Source organism: Chelonoidis abingdonii, chromosome 23 (genome assembly GCF_003597395.2).
Source record: "Chelonoidis abingdonii isolate Lonesome George chromosome 23, CheloAbing_2.0, whole genome shotgun sequence".
NCBI classification, from domain to species: domain Eukaryota; kingdom Metazoa; phylum Chordata; order Testudines; family Testudinidae; genus Chelonoidis; species Chelonoidis abingdonii.
The window spans coordinates 10,821,670-10,842,084 of NC_133791.1; the positions used below are offsets into that span (position 1 = coordinate 10,821,670).

Genomic DNA, 20,415 nt, shown 5'->3' on the forward strand with positions numbered 1-20,415 from the left:
AGTCACACACTTTCAATATAGAAACTAAGGCATTCTGCATACAGGGCCATGCAGTGTTTTCGTTGGTCACTTGAGAGGGCTTAAGAGGAACAGTCAGTTTCCCTACCAAGAAGAATGGGGAATTCTTCCCAGGCTACTTAGCTCGGCAATCAGATTTCTAACATTATACTTCAAGCTAAAAGGATCCTCAGCTAACAAGCTATATTACTGGGATAAAAAAAAAAAAAGATGCTTAAGACATTCCATAATACTAACTTTACTATAGAAAGAACAGATAGATATCTTATCATCTGCTAAACACAGAGGAAACACATGGATAGCACTAACTACTAGACTTAGTGGCTATAGAGGTAGAAAAGAATGTCCATTTTCAAGATCATCCATGATTACTGAATAAACTGACCCTAGTCAGTTTGGATTTCTGCAGAAAACCTCAATCCAAAGATGGCGCAAAAGGAACACAACATTAATCTTGGTAGCAATTAATCATATCCTCACCAAACTCAGTCTACAATGGAGAACCAGCAAAAGCCAAGAAGACTATGAAGATAAATGGTGGGTCCTTTCAGAATAAGAAAACTGACTTTTGCAGAACATTTTCTGTGTTGAATAGTGCAAAAAACTTATCTGGAGCACAAGTATTAAAAGACTGTTAGAGTCTACACAAGGAACATCCAGACAGATTGTACAAGTGAAGAGAAATGTGTAGGTACAAAACTTCTAGTCTGCAAGATACAACAACCTCTTGTTTAGAAGAGCTGAATCTTTTAAACACAAACCCAGTAGCATGAACCAACATTTGCTATGGAAAACCTTAGGAAGCATTCTTAAGCTGCAGTTCATTAGAGAAAAAAAAAATGCTGAGTAACACAGTATCTCCAACAAACAAGAACTTACATCAACGGAAAGACAAAGATAGATTCTGTACCTGCAAACCGCAGAGGTGCATCTTTATCCAGGGCTATCAAGGGGGGATCCAGAAGTACTGTGTTGTCATTTTCTGTAACTATGCCATGATATGTCGTTTCAATCCATGGCTTGTGCTTGTTAACTATAAAGAACAATAAAAGATTACAGAAACAAAGTTAATTTAATAAAAAAGTTATTAAAATACTGAAAATGTTTTCCCACTTTGAATTTTCAGATTTTGAATCAGCAAATTACTAGAACAAAGAAATCTCATTTCTTAATGTTTTGCATGCATTTATGCCTCCATTTTCCTAAGGTGTTCTTAAAAAACAGTTCTGTCTATACCTTATCTGCAAATACTTCCTTTTTGTATACTGATATATATATATGCAAGAACCTTTCCTGGTACAAACAGCTCACCAATTTCTCTCTATAGCAGCTTTGAAAAAGTTCTGTTTAGTCACTCATGAAGAGAGCTGCTATAGACAGGGAATGAAATTCATTTTTTCATTATTAACCAATCATCAGAACAAAGAATATTGATTGCCTGTGCCAGGGCTCAAATTTTTTCAAGACAGTTTTTCAAGGCCACTCCGTGGAGACTACTGTTGCCAATGCAACATCTGTTTTGGTTTTGGTTTTTTTACTTCTATCTACAATCCTGTCAATCTTGCACATTGTGTGTGTACTAAATTCTCTTTTTATGAAAGTTACAGAAAAATTACAAGTAGTATTTTATTTAAAGCTAAGAGAAGTTAATTTAAAAGCAGGTTTAAGAAATAAAATGAGAGGACTGCTTATTTTCCACACAGCCTCACTGCTCTTCCTACTGCTCCACTTAATGCTCAGCTTAACCAATCCAATTACATGCTTAACTTTTGTATTTACAGCACCTTTTTATTATTAATGGTTCAAGGAGACAAAAAAATCTACCAAGACCACAGCTGTAAGAAACTGCAGGTTCTTGCATATAAACTTCAAGAGCAACAGTCTCACTGCAAATGTACATCTAAGTATGTCAATGCTTCTGGAAACTGGTAAGTACTAGAGTCAAACAATTACATAAACAGATACTCTAAAGAAATATATTACTTTTCAAAGCTGACACGTAGCAGTTTGTTTTAGTGGTCCATTAAGGTCCTAATATGTACAATCACCAATAGGTCTCTCCTCCCCTGCTCAAAAGCAAGGCAGAACCATTCAACTCTGCACTTTATGAGTAATCCCCATGTCTGATTTAAGCATATACACCAAGACAGATTTCATGAACTGAAACAATTACAACTTACTACCTACAAATAATGCACCCATTAGTAAAAGATTTTTCCCAAAACAATGTGAGAAAGTGGGTCTAGCTGTATTTGTCATCATATGATAGGCAATTAGTGATTTAAAGTATCTGTTCTAAAAATGCTGCCTTTTTCTTTAACAGAACTCAAGTTTAGGCTTAACTCGTTGAAGATACTCAGAAAATAGTTGTGTCCTATATATTCTGTATACCTGCATATGAACAAACTAAATTATGAAAAAAGTTCCTCTAGTGTTGCATAATTCTGAAACCATTCACAGTAGTAACCCATAATAGTGGTTTCTGATCTACCAGAATTAAGTTCAAAGAGCAGCAGACATGTAGGGTAGCTTTCTTCCTCTTTAAAGTCATTCCTAGCCAAACAAGTCATTCTTAGATAAAAATAGAGTTCCATCCTTTTTATTTTAATGAACTTCTTAACAATCTATTACACAACTTGGAAAGAAAGTAAAGGAGTTTCAACTTCACTCATACATATGCACAAATAATGCAGAAACAAGTGATATACATTTAGTTAAAGAATTTTAATTCCATCCCCAAGTAGGACTGTGTTGCTGAAACAAATGCTCAAACATGCAAGGTCCACACCAACAGTACTACCAACTCCTTTTCTTTTATGCATGTTTAAAACACGTAACCATATCAATGCAGATAAAAGTAACCTGCACAGAAAGAAAATGGATTTGTGCCTTTTTTGCTTTTTCCATGTTTCAAGAAGGCCTAAGATGTTTCTCACAGCTTGTTCAAAAATAAAGAGGCAGGGACTTGGTTCTTCGTATTTATACAGTACACATTCCAGGGTCTTGTCCGCAATGCTTTTCTTGGAGGACCTTATGGAGGCCTGGAAAACTTACATCATACACCAATGAAATAAAGCCTGATTGAGAAGGGGGAAGGCATTTTTGTTCAGACTTTAGAACTCCTGTTAAAACTTAACAGGGAATCTTAGCTATAAATCCTCACACCTGATAAATATTTAGATTTTTATCCTTCAGGTCTCTTTTGCCTACATAGTATCTCAACATTCACAATGCTAGACCCTGCAAACTGGAGTCAGTGTACATTACACAACTAGCCAGAATTCTATCCCAGTTCTGACAGTTTCCTAATGATTAAGACAAAATTCTCTCAATTTAAGACAGTATGAAAACTGATTCTTAGCCCATTTATGCAGTGTATTTATACCCCAAACTATGGTTAAGTCTAAATACTTAAACACAAGAATTCAGTAATCAAGAGATTGTATGATGAATGCACAACGCCGCAAGCATGAGGGGCATTCAACATGTAATTGATTTAATCCAAACACTTGCTTTCATGTCCAGTGCGGCATACCCGTCTCCCGGGTCCAGGGAAGGGATAATAGCACTCAGGGAGACCATAAGGAACTTGAACTTCACCATGAACTGGCTGAGTCCTCACAGGTCTAAAAATGAGTCTGAGACACTCCCCCTCACACCCTTTGCCTTGGGGATTAGGAAATAATGGGAGTACAAACCGTTGCCCAATAGCTCCTGAGGAACCTCATCCACTGCCCCTATGGCAAGGAGCGATTGCACCTCCTGGAAAAGGAATTGCTTATGAGAGGTGTCCCTGAGGAAGGACGAGGAAGGGGGCTGGGAGGGAGGAGAGGAGCAGAATTGGAGAGAATATCCCATTTCTACCATGCTTGGTCCCAAATAACATCGGACTGCTGGGTTCTTCACATGGTAGAAATTGGATAGACAATTCAGAAAACATGGGTAAGGATCTGGTGGTGTGGTGGATAGCCATCCTCGGGTGCACTGTCTCGGGCACATCTTCAAAAGGCCTATTTAGAGTCTGATGAAGGCTTAGACTGGCCATGACCTTGCCCCGAAGGGGGTTGGAAGGTTTCCACCTGCAGTTCTTGCCTCTTCATCTATAAAAATCCTTACTTGGCCAAGGAGGACACGAGCGTTGTTGTTGAAGTTGGGGCTTAAAGTGCTTGCATTGGGTTGCCGGTGTATGCATTTCCAGTGACTTCATGGTTGCCCTGGAGTCTTTCAAGCTGTACAGCTTGGACTCTGTCTGCTCCAAAAACAGCCCCCCACCTTCAAAGTGAAGGTCCTGCAGGATTTGGTCCACTTCCGGGGGTAGTCCAGATTCTTGAAGCCATTATGTTCTCCTCATGGCTATGCCTGAGGAGAGGTACAGGCAGTTGAATCCGCTGAGTCTAGGGTCACCTGCAGAGAGATCCGTGCTACTCCCTTCCCTTCCTCTATGATAATTCAGATAATTCAGCCATAGAGTCTGCAGGGATCAGCTCTTTGAACTTCAACATGGAGGACCATGAATTGAAGTTATACCTACTGAGGATAGCTTGCTAGTTAGCTATCCTCAGCTGGAGGCCCCCCAGTGACATAGACCTTTCTACTGAATAGGTCCATCCTTTTTGCCTCCTTAGATCTGGGAGCTCGTCCTTGCTGTCCCTGGCACTCTCCTGTGCTAACTGCCAACACGACCAGAGAGCATGGCTGCGGGTGTGAGAATAAATATCACAGCCCTTGGAAGTGACAAAGTATTTGCTCTCCACACCCCCAGCAATCAGTGGAATTGAGGGGCACAGGTTTACTACTAGCTCTGCAAGGCTTAAAGCTTTGGGCTCGCAGCATACCCCGGAGCCCGATGTGGGTTAGGAATTGGGGAGAGACTGCACTCCCAACCTACTATCTACACTAAATTAAACTACAACACTAAATAGAAACAGTAATGACTAATAAAAGAATGCTAAAGGAGCACTTGCTGAGCAAGTGAGCACTGTTCCAACAACCATTATGGATGGTAAGAAGGAAGGGGGTCAGGTCAGCAGGGTCATATATCAAGTGCCACTCCAGGGGGCTCCACAGCCAACCCGACAGGAGATGCTAAGCAAAAACTTTCCGACAACCACAGATGCAGTGCACACACACCTGATTGGAATTGATGTGAACAAGCACTCGAAGAAGAATTGAACATACTTCGTCTTATGTGGAAAACTGACCAGTTGTTGCAGCTGTCCTGAAGCTTCAGACAAGTTTGTGCAACTGAAGGTCAACTCGTTACATTTCCTTTTGCTACAAATAACAAAACAATACACACTAACCATACTAATTTCAGTGCTTACAAAAAGCTGAACTGTACCCCTGTAGATTTAAAATGAGCGGAATTATGTTCTTGTTGAATGTCAAGGATAGATGATTTATCAGACATCCATGGTAAAATATACACTTGTGGTCCACTAATTTTTACACAACTGCAATTTCACATTGTTCATTTTGCCTTTATCAACCTATTTTGCCAGCCCAGCTACATCATGGGTGGGAGGAAGAAAACAAAATAATCACACTCAACTGACATACCTGTGCCAGCAAAACTTTCAAGTGTAGAACAGACCGTAGAGCAAGCCTGACTTTCAATACATTAGTCAAACAATTATGTGACTAATGGATATCCTGAGCCAGATGTTTAAGCTCACTTATTTCTATTTTAATAACTGTAAATCCTAGCTATAATAAGTTTTTTTTTATTAGCACAGCCACTGGTATTTATTCTGAAGAACAAACAAACTAGTTTGCCTTATATTAGAAAAGAAAATAGTAGTTCTGACAAATGTTCAGTTGAAATGTTAAGGCATCCTTACTTGGCAGAAACACTAGCTGCAATTGTGATCTTGGCTGACTGTCATACAAGGGATCCAGGTTCAGTTCCCAAGTCTGAATCTCACACTTTAGGCAAGGTGAGAATACAAAAGAGACACAAATTTTCACCTATGCTTTGAAGTTGCAGGATTCCAGAATTCAGATACAGTAGAGGCTGAACCAAATAGTAAAAGCTACCTCTCCCCAACCCAAAAGTACATGCTTCTCTTAAAAAATTGTTTGATTTGGTGATAGCACTCAACTCCTTTCTGCAGATAACTCTGTCTCTGTACCAAGTTTAGGCCATATCCTGACACTGACTTTTAGTCAGAACCCACAATTGAAATTAGTAATTTACTGAATGGTCTCATAATGGCACCCTTTCCCACATATTTTTTTATATGAAGTTCTAACAACTAAAGGTGTGTTAGTCAGACCCTTCTAGCACTGCCAAAAAACTTTAAGCCAGCATTTTCTAAGTACTGGACATTGCCTATGTGCAATACATTACTAAATAGGTTTCATCATACATCAAGTATTTATATAATGCTTAAGTAGTTACCTTTTTCAACTTTGACAAATTACAATTGGTTTATATAGCATTACACGCTCTGAACACTACTAGTGTCCAATGACAGTTTGTTAGATATCAAACAATGGTTTTGTCAGTCTGATTTTCCTTTAATTTGTCAGAAAACTAGAAGATTCCAAAAGCCTGTCCAAAACAAAGGTTAAACTTTTCCCAAAGGCCACTTGAAATATTCAGTTCAAAATAAAACAGAAGCAGCCCACTTTAGCTCTGACATTCACAACATGCAGGAGCTGCTGTTGATCTCCTGTCACATAAACAGGATAAGTTACATTGGTTTCTCTGAAATACAATATTCATTCTAACTTCATCAGCCCCAGATGGAATCTGCTGTAAATCCCATGATGAATATGTGACAACATTATAACCTAGCTCACATTTAATCCAGTTGAATAAGAGAATCTTCCAGACACACGAATGACTGCAGACTGAATTTTACTTTAACTCTGCTGGTGATTGTTAAAATAGGGTGCATTGATTTAAATCACCAAGTGGAAAGCCTTGATTTAAAATTATTTAACCAGATTTTCCATTTGTGCTTCAGTTATTTTCTAAAGAAAGGTGCATTCTCATTGGTTGATATAACCATTAAAACATGTTGATTTACTACTAAAAGGAATCTTAATATGCTTATTTTTAAAAAGAAAAAGTGTAAACAAAAATCAAAAAAATCCAATTTTTTTAAAATAAAAATACTGATTTTTATTGACACTGCTTTAAAATAGCACTCATGTTTACCTATTAAGATGGAATTTAAAAAAAAAAAAATATAAAACTCCCACCAACAAAATTAAGAAAGCAGTAGCTAAACATCCTCCTTTGTCCTGATGTTGATAACATAAAAGGAAATTTCAAACGTCAGGTTAGAGCCTTAACAATCACACATCAGCCAGCAGCATGCTCTGTTTTGTAAGGTCAGTCCAAGCACCTGTCAAATTCTTAACCGGTCTAATGGCAATAGCTACTAAGCAATGGGGGGGAGAGTGGGGAAAAAAATCAATGCCTGATATGCTATCTGCTTTGGTGAACACAGGTTTTAAAAAATTCACTGAGGCCTAATCTACACTTAAATTTCACACCAAGTGCAGTGGTTAGGTTAGCCAAGCCCCCGTGAAGACAGAGGTAGGTTGATGGAATAGCTCTTCTGTCAAATTAGCTACTCCTTCTCAGAGGTCGATTAATTACATCAATGGAAAAACGCTGTCATTGTAAGACACATCTACACTACAGTGTTACAGTGGAACAACTGCACGGCCATAGCTGTGCCACTGTACCATCTGTATTGTAGACATGCCCTCTCTGTAGACTAGTATGCCCAGTTTCTCATGCAATGAAAAATGGAACACCCAAGTTTCTGCTAATGTCAATTCATATGGCTACAGATAGTCCTGCAGGATAATTTGAGAAAGTGTGGTCCTCTAGGCATTTTGCTTCTCTAATAGCAACAGCTTATAATAAAGAGTGTGACCTGTCAGATCAAGCAATCGGCAGAAATATCTGCTATTTCTTACAGAAGCACCAAAGGATAAAAAAACAAAACAAAAAACTAATATATATGTGCAAGGGGGGGGGGGAGTGTTAAGATTGATTTGGGAACCCCAACTGAGGATTTCCTGACTTTTTAATAGTAGTTAAGGTTAAGAAAAGAGTACCAAATTAAGTCCTGGCATCCAGAGGTGTAAATGTGTTGAGTGAGCTATACTTACATCAGCAATGCATTTAGCACACACCCCTTTAAAAAAAGCTTAATCCTAATGACTTTTTTTAGAACTGCTCATGCATGTTCAATTGGGTCTGTACATGTTACTTTGTCATTGTGGATGCCCTGTTCTTTCCTATTGAAAGTCTTTTCTAACATGTTGTGGGGCAAATTAACCTAATATAGCAGGCACTGTTTCATTAAGAGGTGATAACGAACCTGTCATAAATGTGATGTATGCCATGTCAGTCCCAGACTATCAGAGAGACAAGGGGGTTAGGTAATATCTTTTATTGGACTAACTTCTCCTGGTGAGAGAAACAAGCTTTTGAGCTTACAAGAAGCTCTTCTGTAAGTGAGAAACGTACTCAGGGTACCACAGTCTAATAGAAGGCAAAATAGATTGCTTAGCATAAGGGAATAGTTCCTTGAAATGTTTGTTAGCTATTTATGCTAAATAATTTGATCCACCTTGTATTTAATAGTGGCACTCTGAGTATGTTTCCCAGACCTAAAGAAGAGCTCTGCATAAACTCAAAAGCTTCTCTCTCTCACTAACACCAGTTGGTCCAATACAAGATATTACCTCGCCCACCTTGGGCATCTTGTCTCTATAAACGTGACATGGCAGCTGGGATACTGTAGCTTTACGTAGTCTACCTAGCTAGGACTAGGAGGTGTGAAGAAAAACATTTATGCCCTCCAAATAATTTGTGTAATAACATTTAGTGACATACTTGAGGTGCGGCTGTTGAACAAGAGCACATCATCTGGAATATTCTTCACAGCTAGGTTAGGAAGACTGAAGTCAAAACAACTCCTTTGAGAAATAAATCAGTGAACTATTATTTAAAGTACATACTATTATTGCATAATTTAAATATCACTGAGCTTCACAAGCTCAGTCAATTAGGTGTCTAATACAATGACAAACTATTCAGACAAATTATTTCCTTAAGATCTTTATTTAGTTTAAAAAGATATCCATCATGAAGTATAAGCACATTACAAGAGAATGGTGACCAATGTCAGTGTAAATGAATTCCTCTGAAAATGTCACTACTCTCCTCAATGGTTTGAATAAATAAATAGACTATTCTTGCCCTGAAGGTCAAGAGATTCAAGTTTTGTTGATTATATCACCCAATGTTAGCCCACTGCCTTCCTCTTGGATCAAAACACTTTTGTTTTGCTTGCTGTGATACAGTGTTAAACAATCAGAGAGAGCTGTAATTTTAAAGCCTTCTACTACTTTCATATTCCCAGGAAAATTAACTGCATCATCTTTACATTCAAACAATTTCTTTTCATGTAGTAAATATACTAGGATCATAGAACTGAGGAAACAGAAAAGTCAACCAGATTAGACTCCAGTTCCCCTTGAGTCAGTAGAGGATACAGTCCTACAGAACCTATGTATTCACAATAAACTTTGGAGTAAAAGAGAGAAGCATGGTCTGCAGATTGAAGTGTACATTCTATTCCTTGTTGTGCTACAGCCTTACTATCGAACTTTGGTTGCAGTTCACAGTTTCTGTGCCTCTACTCTCCTTCACACAATCCAGTATAACAATACCTATTTCAGTCCTTATAAAGTTCCGAGATTCTTGAATACAAGACATTCCTTAAGGTATTACTTCCTCTTGAATGTTGTGTCATTTGCAATGCTGCAACTAGATTATAATGATGGAAATGAAATGCCTATTAATTATTGAGATAAGTACTTTATAGAACTCTTCATACAGATAGCTTCATCAAAGGTACATATACCTGACAGTCTGGCTGCTGCAGACAATTTTTAAAGCAATCCTTGGATAGGTTCAGGCAACAGGATGAAGAACTGAAATAAAAATTGTGGCTAAAATTGAGGAAAAATTGAGAAAAAAAACTTTCCCACAGGGAGGAATTTGATTGGAATTTACTCTTTGATTGTGGAACAGTTTTACAATGGAATAACGTGATTCCCATTGCTAGGTCTTGTTCTATTATTACAGACTATATAAAGTTGGGGAGAATGTGTTCATAGCCTGAGCTAAAGTGTGAATACTGACAGCTTCCAAACCTCCATAACCTTAAGGTGAATAACTATTCTGGAAAATTAATAAAACTGTATAATTGACTAAGCCCAGCATGTTTCCTATGAAACTGAAATCTCTCTGCTGCCTACTTGTTCACTGCTTGAAAGAGGAAAACTAGTTCCCTGTTTTCTCTGCATCTAATCAGTTTCTCAAATTTTAATTTACTAGTTCAAAGATAATAATAAGATAATATGAGAGACATGAAATATCGGGATGCGGGTGGGAGAAAGGAGTGCTGGCAGAGCAAACAAAAACAAAAAAAGTCCCCAAGAGCTGGCGGCGGAGGAAAAAACAAAAGCAAAAACCACTAAGAGCCGCCGGAGCACAGGAAACATTGGTCAGGGCTGAGCACCCACCCGCAGCTCCACGCCCCACCACCCTGCACCAGCTCCCCTTCACTCTGCCTCCACCTCCCCTGAGCTGGCTGCCACGATCTGCTTATTCCTGCTCCCTCAGGCGCTCGGTCACCATACAGCTGATTAGCACATGCCTGGGAGGGAGGGGTGAGGAGGAATGCAGTGTGCTTGGGGAAGAGGTGGGGCCTGGGCGGGGATTTGGGGAGGGATCCAATAGGGCAGTGAGGGGGCAGGGCTGAGGGGACAGGGGCAGAGTCAGGGCAGCACGAGCCCCTTCCGCCTGCGCGCTGGAGGGCAAAATATCAGGACAATTCCCATCCCGACTGATGTTCGGTCGGAACGCAGGACAAACAAGTAAATATCAGGACAGTCCCGATAAAATCACGACATCTGGTCACCCTACCAAGGCGGCATTTTTGTTTTTATTTGGGGTGTACATTTAATTTGAGCCTCTATTAGGGTGTTTCTGAACAGTTTTCATACAGCTTGCAAGTATTTCATCCTTGTGACTCATCCTTTAAACTTCCATTTAACTAGCTTCCTCATTTTCGTGTAGCTCCCCTTTTTTAAAGTTAAATACATTGTGGTGGGTTTCTTTGGTATCTTCACTTCCACAAGGACATTTATACTTAATTACATTATGGTCACTATTACCAAGCAGTTCACCTCTTCAACTAGATGCCGTGCTCCATTTAGGATTAAATCAAGAACTGCTTTATTCTTTGTGGGTTACAAGACAAGCTTCTCCAACAACTTGTCATTAATGAAGTTTAGAAATTTTCTCTCACTATCCTATCCTGAGAGGACATATACCCAGTCAATATGGGGAGAGTTGAATTCTCCCATTATAACTGGGTTTTCTATATATGTAGCCTCTCTAATCTCCTGAACATTTCACAATCACCATCACCATCCTAGTCAGCTGGTTAGTAGTATATGCCTATAGCTATACTCTTATTATTCAAGCATGGATTTTTTATCATAGAGATTCTATGGTAGGGTTTGATTAATTTAAGATTCTTGCTATATTTGATTCTATGCTTTCTTTCACATATAGTCCCACTCCCATGCCAGCATGACTACTCTGACATTTGTATATATTTTGTACCCTGGTATTTTCATGTCCCATTGATTATCATTGTTCCATGAAGTTTCTGTGATGCCTATTATAACAATATCCTCATTTAATACCAGACCTCAAATTCACCTCTCTCAGTATTTAGGTTTCTAGCATTTGTATACAAGCACTTGTCAAATCTGTTAATATTTAGCTGTCTGCCTTCATGTGATGTAATTAATAGGTCTCTTTCATTTGACTGTTTCTCTTCAGTTCCTACCTGTACACTTCATCAACTTCAATCCTCTCTTCTTTGCTAGGATATAGAGTAGCCCCTTTAATAAATCCTCCCCTAATGGACAGCTCTGTCCAAACTGTGTGGTCCTCCACACCTGTCAGCTTTCTCCCAGCTCTTAGTTTAAGAACTCCTCTACAATCTTTTTCATTTTACATGCTACTAATCTGGTTCCATTTTGGTTTAGATGGAGCCCATCCTTCCTGTACCGGCTCCTCCTTTCCCAAAAGGCTTCCCAGTTCCTAATAAAACTAAATCCTTCCTCCCAACACCATCATTTCATTCATGAGACCCTGCAGTTCTGCTTGTCTAACTGGCCCTGAATGTGGAACTAGAAGCACTTTAGAAAATGCTTCCACTGAGGTCCTGGATGTCAATCTCTTACCTAGCAGCCTAAATTTGGCCTCCACAACCTCTATCCTACCTTTCCCTATGTCACTGGTACCTACATGTACCACAATCACCGATTCCTCCTCAGCAGTGCGCACAAGTCCATCTAGATGGATCAAGAGGTTCGCAACCTTCATGCCCAGCATACAAATTTATTTAGTGGTTCTCCCAATCATCAGAAATTCAACTATCTATATTTCTAAGAACCCAATTGCCCATCACTATAACCTGTCTCTTCCTAATAAGTACAGTTCCCTGTCCCAGAGAAGTATCCTTAGTGTGAGTGGATACCATGACATCATCTGGAAGGAGGGTCCCAACTATGGCATAAACAACTTACTTAGCAGACTGGTTACAACATGCTGAACTGAATAGAGGGTCCCCCCCACTCCCACCAAAACGACCTCTATCAATATCCCCTGGTCAGTGCCTTGCATTACTCAAGCTTGGACGACAGACTTGAAGACTGAATAAGTGTATAATAATTTAGGAGACAAGAAGTGATCTTGTCATTAAAGCACAGGACTGACTCAAGGGGTATAATTCCCAGTTTTCCCACAGATTTACTATGTCACCATGGACAAGTCACATAGCCTCACTTTATTTCCCCATCTATTAAATAGGCGAGTGATGACTCTTTAGACCCAAAGGCGCTAAAAGACTTGAATGAATTCATGTTTGTAAAAATTGGATGAATTTTTAGGCCTTTTAATAAAAGATATTAGAAAAGAGAAAATATAAATATTATTATCCTGTTTGAAAAATTCACTCCCAAGTGGGTAGCTCTCTCAGTAACTCATGTGCCCATTTCTTTTAACTGAAAGCTTACATTCTGCAGAAAGTTTCCATTCCTTATAATAGAAGGAAAACCATCTAAACCAGTGGTGGGCAACCTGTGGCCCAGCAGAGTAATTGGATTGAGGGCGATCTTGTTGACGTTGACCATCCACAGACACCACCCTCTGTTCCCAGCCAATGGGAGCTCTGGGAAACACCAGCCAGCACATCCCTGTAGCCCCTTCGTCAGCAGGCGCTGCTTCCCACAGCTCCCATTAGCTGGAAACAGAGAACCACAGCCACTGGGAGCTGCGGGGGGTGGTGCTGCGGACGATCAATGTCAGGAAAATATCTTGTGGCCTGAAATCAGATTACTCTGATGGACCGCAGGTCGTCTACCAGTGATCTAAACATTAACTACTAGCTAAAGTACGATTCTCATGAGCTCCAAACCCTGTTCAGGCACTTTTACAGCTGCTCACAGCTTCACGAAGCAACAGCAGCAGTGCAAAAATAGCAAGCAAAGTCATGTTCAGCACTTGCACCAAAAAGTCATCACCTTTTCACTTGCCAGCACTGGGGTGTGTCTGGAAAGCTAGAAATTTAAGAGCATTTAGGGTTGGCCTCAATACCTTTTAAATCTATCTGCTAATAGGTAAGAACACAAGCATGGCCATACAGGTCAGACTAAAGGTCCATCTAGCCCAGTATCCTGTCTTCCAATAGTGGCCGATGCCAAGTGCTTCAGAGTGAATGAACAGGACAGGTAATCATCAGGTGATTCAGCAGGTATCTAATGATTTTTCAAGCCCTGAATTCGGATATGGCCAACCGAATTTAACTCACAAACACTGGTCAATGAAATTTAATTTTGATATTCTCCTTGGTTTTGGTATTTAAGAATACTTAATGTCTATTGTATTGCTTTATTTTTCAAACTAAATGAATACTATACATTTTGGCAGCATTGGTGAATAATAATTTCACTTTCATTTGAAATAATTTACATTACTATATCCAAAACCACTACCATTGTAAGATTTTATTTTTTGGTATTACTGAGCTTCATATATGAACTTTGTCGTCTATTGGCAGGCTTGGAAGGAATAGAATTTTTTTTCTTTTTACTGGTAAATGTTGATTTCACCATACACAAAACAAACTACAAAAATAATATCGATTCTGGATGGAAATGACAGGCTAAATACAAAAATGCTTCTTTTCAATTTAGAGTTTGATTTACAGATATTTACTTTGTATATTTTGACATGGAATGTTGACAGTTTGTGTTTTAGCAGTTATAAAGCTTTAATGTTTTGAATCTAAAGTCAGTCATTAAATAATTGTTATGACTCCATAATTTCCCGCAACTGTGAAAATTTAAAGTTGAAAAAAATAGAAAAAATGATTAACAATAAACATCAATATTGCCTGTAAAAATTATTTTAAACAAATCTAATTTAGCCAAGCCTTTCTATTGGTTATGGAGAACTGCTTCCTTGAGTACAAACTTTGACTTGGGAACTGCCCAGCTCCCATACATGCAAGCAATCATAGTAGGAAACAAATCTACTCAGAGATTAGCATACCCTACCTACCAAGATACTGCTATGGATATTTTACCCATCAACGAAGGCTAAAAACAGGCTTCTTTACTTGGAGAAAGACTAACTCATTCCAGATGACTGAGGATATGACTCTTTTTAAACAATTTAGCAAGGCGCAAATATAGTAACTTCCCACAATAGCTCGTGTATATTCTTTCAACTCCAGCTTGTCATTTTCTCAGCTATAATTAAACAAGACTAAACACACAACAGAACAGCAAACTGTAATGCTGAAAAGCTTGAATTAGCAAAGCAGCACAATATTTGATTCAACCATTTTGGGAGCAATGGATTCCTATGATGAAGGAAAGTAGCTCTGTCAGCAAGACTTAACAAATACTCTTGCCTTCATTGTACCCAGCATATATACCACTGCTCAGGCTGAAGAGTCCAAGGGTATGGCTACACTGGCACTTTACAGCACTGCAACTTTCGTGCTCAGGAGTGTGAAAAAACACCCCCCTGAGCACTGCAAGATACAGCACTGTAAAGCTTCAGTGTAATCAGGGCGGAGCGCTGCACACTACACCCGTAGAGGATGTGGTTTACGTGCTGCCGCTCCGACTGAAATTCCAAGTGTAGCCATACTCCAAGTCTCAGGTGCCTTTTAAAATACGTATGAATACAAGTTCGTGTTATTATCTCTTCACACAAGACAAGAAAATTTCAAACCCTTTCTATTTCAGCAACTGATATCTTGCAAAGCTACAAGAAGCTTGGGATGTCTGACTGGCTAGTAATGTCAGCTTTCTTCCAGACCTGTTCTCAACAAGAAATAAAGCCTTCAAACTGCAGAACACTCCAGGAGGAAAAATAAGTCATTGATATATTATAAAAATCCTTTCCACATATCCCCAGGAGTCATCGCAGTGTTCAAGTGAGCCAACAGGTATCCGTAAAACTTTTTACCTCATGCCCTCCCTTAGCCCGTCTGTGCCCCCTCACTCCCCAGAGCCAGGGCCGGGCGCTGGGCCAAGGCTCTGGGGTTGGGGGAGACAAAGACGGGGTCAAGGGGCTGAGCCCGGGCCCACAGCTGGGGCTGTGTCAGGAGCAGAGCCAAGGCCAGGGTCAGGAATGGAGCTAGGGTGCACTCCTTCCCCGCCCCCCATGGAGGCTGGCCTGGGCCTCAGCTGTGCCCCCTAAACATTCTACCACAGCCACCTAGAACATGTACCCCGCAGTTTGAGGACGTCTACAATAAAACGAAGGGGCACTATTTTCTGAGCCCCACCTCCATAGGTGGTGGAATAGAGCAAAACTGTCAAAGTCCAATTTCTGAATCATCATCATACGGGAGAAGGAAACCAGAAATGAGAAGACGATGCCAAATAAAAATCAAGAGGTAGAACCAAAAAAAAGTGGTGAAAATAATAAAGATACATCCAGAGAAAAGAGAGAAACTATATTTTTAGGTATGTCCACAAAAATATTTTAGGTATTTCCATCCATCATGGTGTCTCATCTACATCAATTTTTTTTTAAACAATCCTGAAGGAAGCACTGACAGTCCCTGGATGTCTTCTCCAATGTAACTAAAACAAAAATGGAAAAAAAACTCCATCCCCATGAATTTATAACAATCTCAGTAAAAACATGATAAACACTTTTGTTTAAAGGCAGCCTGCATTGTCATGTGGTAGACCCAAATCAGATTATTTCCAGCTTCTCACTCCTAGGCAGAAGTAAGGGATCTGAATTAGAAATCAAACTTAGATTAAGGGCTTGGCTACACTGAAGAGTTGCAGCGCTGGTGAAGGGGTTACAGCGCTGCAACTCACTCTGTGTACACACTTACAAAGCCCAGCCAGCGCGGCAACTCCCTGGCTGCAGCGCTGGCTATACACCTGGTCTGATTGGGGTGTACCGATTCCAGCGCTGGTGATGCAGTGCTGCTCATCAGGTGTGGACACCAACAGCGCTGTTATTGGCCTCCAGGGTATTGGGAGGAATCCCAATACCTTTTCGGCCACTCTGCTCATCGTTTCACACTCCACTGCCCTGGGCTCAGGTGACCCGCCCTTTAAATGCCCCGGGAATTTTAAAAATCTCCTGTTTGCTCAGCCAGGCGTGGAATGCAATCAATCAATCAATCACTGACATGCCTCCAAGCCCCAAACGAGCCCCAGCATGGAGCAATGGCAAGCTGCAGGACCTCATCAGTGTTTGGGGTGAGAAAGCTGTGCAGTTACAGCTGCGCTCCAGCCGTAGAAATTACGATATCTATGGGCAGATATGAAAGTCTTGCGGCAAAGGGGCCATGAACGGGACGCGCTGCAGTGCAGGGTTAAAGTAAAGGAGCTGCGGAGTGCCTATTGCAAAGCTCATGAGGGAAACTGGCGCTCAGGTGCTGCCCCTATGACCTGCCATTTTTACAACGAGCTGGATAGAATACTTGGGGGTGACCCCACTGCAAATCCGAGGACCACGATGGACAGTTCAGAGCCGGGAGAGGAAGTGGGGGAGGGTGTGGAAGAACCAGAGACTGAGGGTACTGGGGTGGTGGAAGATACCCCAGAATCCCAGGAGGCATGCAGCCAGGAGCTCTTCTCAAGCCAGGAGGAAGCTAGCCAGTCGCAGCAGCTGGAACTTGTTGGTGAAGAAGAAGCAGAGGAGCGTGATCCCGGTAAGCAGCTTTTAAAATGTTTTGAGAGAGGAAGGGGGGCGTTATGGCTGCCGAGTGCATGCATCCATACCTAGATGTGGAATAGCCCATTGATTTGGTCTATCACTTCGCGGTAATCAGCATCTGTAATCTCTGCAAAAGTTTCTGCCAGAGTATGGGCAATGTGCTTGCACAAGTTCATAGGGAGAGCTACCGTGGTCCTTGTCCCAGTCAGGCTAACGCGTCCGCGCCACTGTGCAGTGAGGGGTGGGGGGACCATTGCTGCACACAGGCAAGCTGCATAGGGACCAGGGCGGAATCCACATTTCTGGAGAAGACCCTCCCACTCTTCCAAGCTGACGCGGAGCAGGGACATATCTGGAAGGATAAAATCCTGTGGAAAATGTAGGGATACTGATCAATGGTCTTTCCCCACAGCTGCACTCTGCTTTCCTCAAAGCACAGATACCCCACTGAGCCCCGACTCACTCAGGCAGCTACCATTCCCAGGGGAGTTGCAGCAGAAACATTGATTCATTAGTGACAGCCCCTAGTACTCACCATGTCCTGTCTGCTGTTGCCTCTCTGTGCTACGTTAGGTATGTGTGACTGATGCTACAGAGAGAGTCTACACACTCCTCCAACCTTGATTATAAACAATGCAGCCTCTGTAATAACTGTTTCTGTTTCCTTTTTTAAAAGTGACCTCGAATACTATGGCTCTAAACACTACAGAGCAGAGACTTCAGAACTTGAGGAGGAGGAAAAGGAGAATCAAAGAGGAGTTAGTGATAGCAGTTATGAATCAGTATGCCAGAGACAGTAAGAGAGCACAGGACTAGAGAGACAAAACGCACCATTGGAGGCAAACGGAAAGCAGGAAAAAAGAATTGGCTAACAGGCAAAAAGAACTGGCAAAGAAGAAAACCACAAACCGCTTATAAGCCTCCTGGCACACCAAACAGACTGTATGCAGTCACTGGTAGCCATGCAGGCAGAGCTATACCGTGCTAACCCACCCCAATCCCAAAGCTCTCTCCCTTTTGCCCCAGTGCTTGCTCATAACCCCCTTCCCCAGTATCCTGCTTCCTACCACCACCAGCTGCCCCCCACACCTGTACGTACACCTACCGGCCCTGAGAACTACGACCCTTACCCTCTCCACTCAACCCCCATCACCATGCAGCATAGTAATCTGAAGTGCAGCAGGCATTGCAGAGCACTCCAGCCAGGACATATTCAAACATCTGACTGTACAGTTCACCACCCTACCCCCCACCCCGCCTTTTATGTACTGTACTTTTAATAAAGGATTTCTTTGGCTTTTAAAACAGTTTTTATTATTGCAGAAAGAGAAACATACTGTACCCCAAGGGAAAAATCATTATAACCACTGCACTGAACACCAGTGCAAGGCACCAAACATTACTGTTGGCTTTCAGCCTCAGATTCCCTGCCTCAAGGCATCCCTATCCTTGAAGCCCTGTGCTGGGCCTCTCTAGTAGCCCTGCTCTCTGGCTGTGCAAATTCAGCCTCCAGGCGTTGAACCTCGGAGGTCCATTCGTCACTGAAGGTTTCACCCTTCCCTTCAAAAATATTATGGAGGATACAGCACGCGGATATAACCGCTGGGATGCTGCTTTCCCCCAAGTCTAGCTTTCCATAAGAGACACCTCCAGCACCCCTTTAAACGGCCGAAAGCACACTCCACAGTCATTCTGCACCGGCTCAGCCTGTAGTTGAACCGGTCCTTGCTCCTGTCAAGCTTCCCTGTGTACGGTTTCATGAGCCAAGGCATTAAGAGGGTAAGCGGGGTCTCCAAGGATCACAATGGGCATTTCGACGTCCCCTACTGTGATCTTTCGGTCTGGGAAAAAAGTCCCGGCCTGCAGCTTCCTGAACATGCCACTGTTCCGAAAGATGCGTGCATCATGCACCTTTCCAGGCCATCCTGTGTAAATGTCAGTGAAACGCCCACAATGATCCACAAGCGCCTGGAGAACCATAGAGAAATACCCTTTCCGATTAATGTACTCGGATGCCTGGTGGAGTGGGGCCAGAACAGGAATATGCATCCCATCTATCGCCCCCCCACAGTTAGGGAAACCCATTTGTGCAAAGCCATCCAGAATGTCCTGCACGTTCCCCAGAGTCACGGTTCTTCTTAGCAGGATGCGATTAATGGCCCTGCAAACTTGCATCACCACTATTCCAACGTCGACTTTCCCACTCCAAACTGGTTGCGACCGATCGGTAGCTGTCTGGAGTTGCCAGCTTCCAGACTGCAATAGCCACCCGCTTCTCCACTGACAGGGCAGCTCTCAATCTCGTGTCCTTGCGCTGCAGGGTGGGGTGAGCTCAGCACACAGTCCCATGAAAGTGGCTTTTCTCATCCTAAAGTTCTGCAGCCACTGATCGTCATCCCAGACTTGCAGGACGATGTGATCCCACCACTCAGTGCTTGTTTCCTGAGCCAAAGGCGGCGTTCCATGGTGTTACTGCCACAAGCAATTTACTGTCACACGCGTCAGGTGAATCTATATCTGTATCATCATTGTCGTCGTCAGACTCCTCACTGTCACTTTGGAGCATAAGGAATAGCTCAACTGCCAAACGTGATGTGCTGGCGACATTCATCAGCAAAGTCCTCAGCAGCTCGGGCTCCATTTCTAACAGAAATCGTGCTGCAGACTCACAATGGCACGAAACTCCTGGAGCGATGCACCACGGGGCGTTGGGACAGGAAGCCGAATGACCCGCACCCTTCCGTCCCCTTCCCACAATCCACAGCACCAAAATGGGACGAGGTGCTCTGTGGGATAGCTGCCCACAACGCACTACTCTCAACAGCGCTGCAACTGCTGCAAATGTGGCCACACTGCAGCGCTGGTAGCTGTGAGTGTGGCCACACTGCAGGGCTGTTCCTACACAGCTGTACGACCACACCTGTAACTCCCAGCGCTGCACATTTCCAAGTGTAGCCAAGCCCTATGTCTACATTATAGACACTACAGCAGCATAGCTACAGCACTACAACTGTGCCACTGTAGCAACACAGTGTGGACACCTGCCAAGGCAAGGGATTTTTTCATCGCTCTAGTAGATCCAC

At 41.9% G+C, this 20,415-nt stretch overlaps 1 protein-coding gene across 1 annotated transcript in view; it reads right to left on the reverse strand.

The window, feature by feature from the left end:
- The window catches only part of LOC116821970 (calsyntenin-1-like), a 128,272-nt gene that overhangs the window by 42,677 nt on the left and 65,180 nt on the right, over nucleotides 1–20,415 (reverse strand). Inside the window, 1 exon segment of the mRNA XM_075060399.1 lies at nucleotides 929–1,051. Within this exon segment, the coding sequence (XP_074916500.1) occupies nucleotides 929–1,051 (123 nt within the window).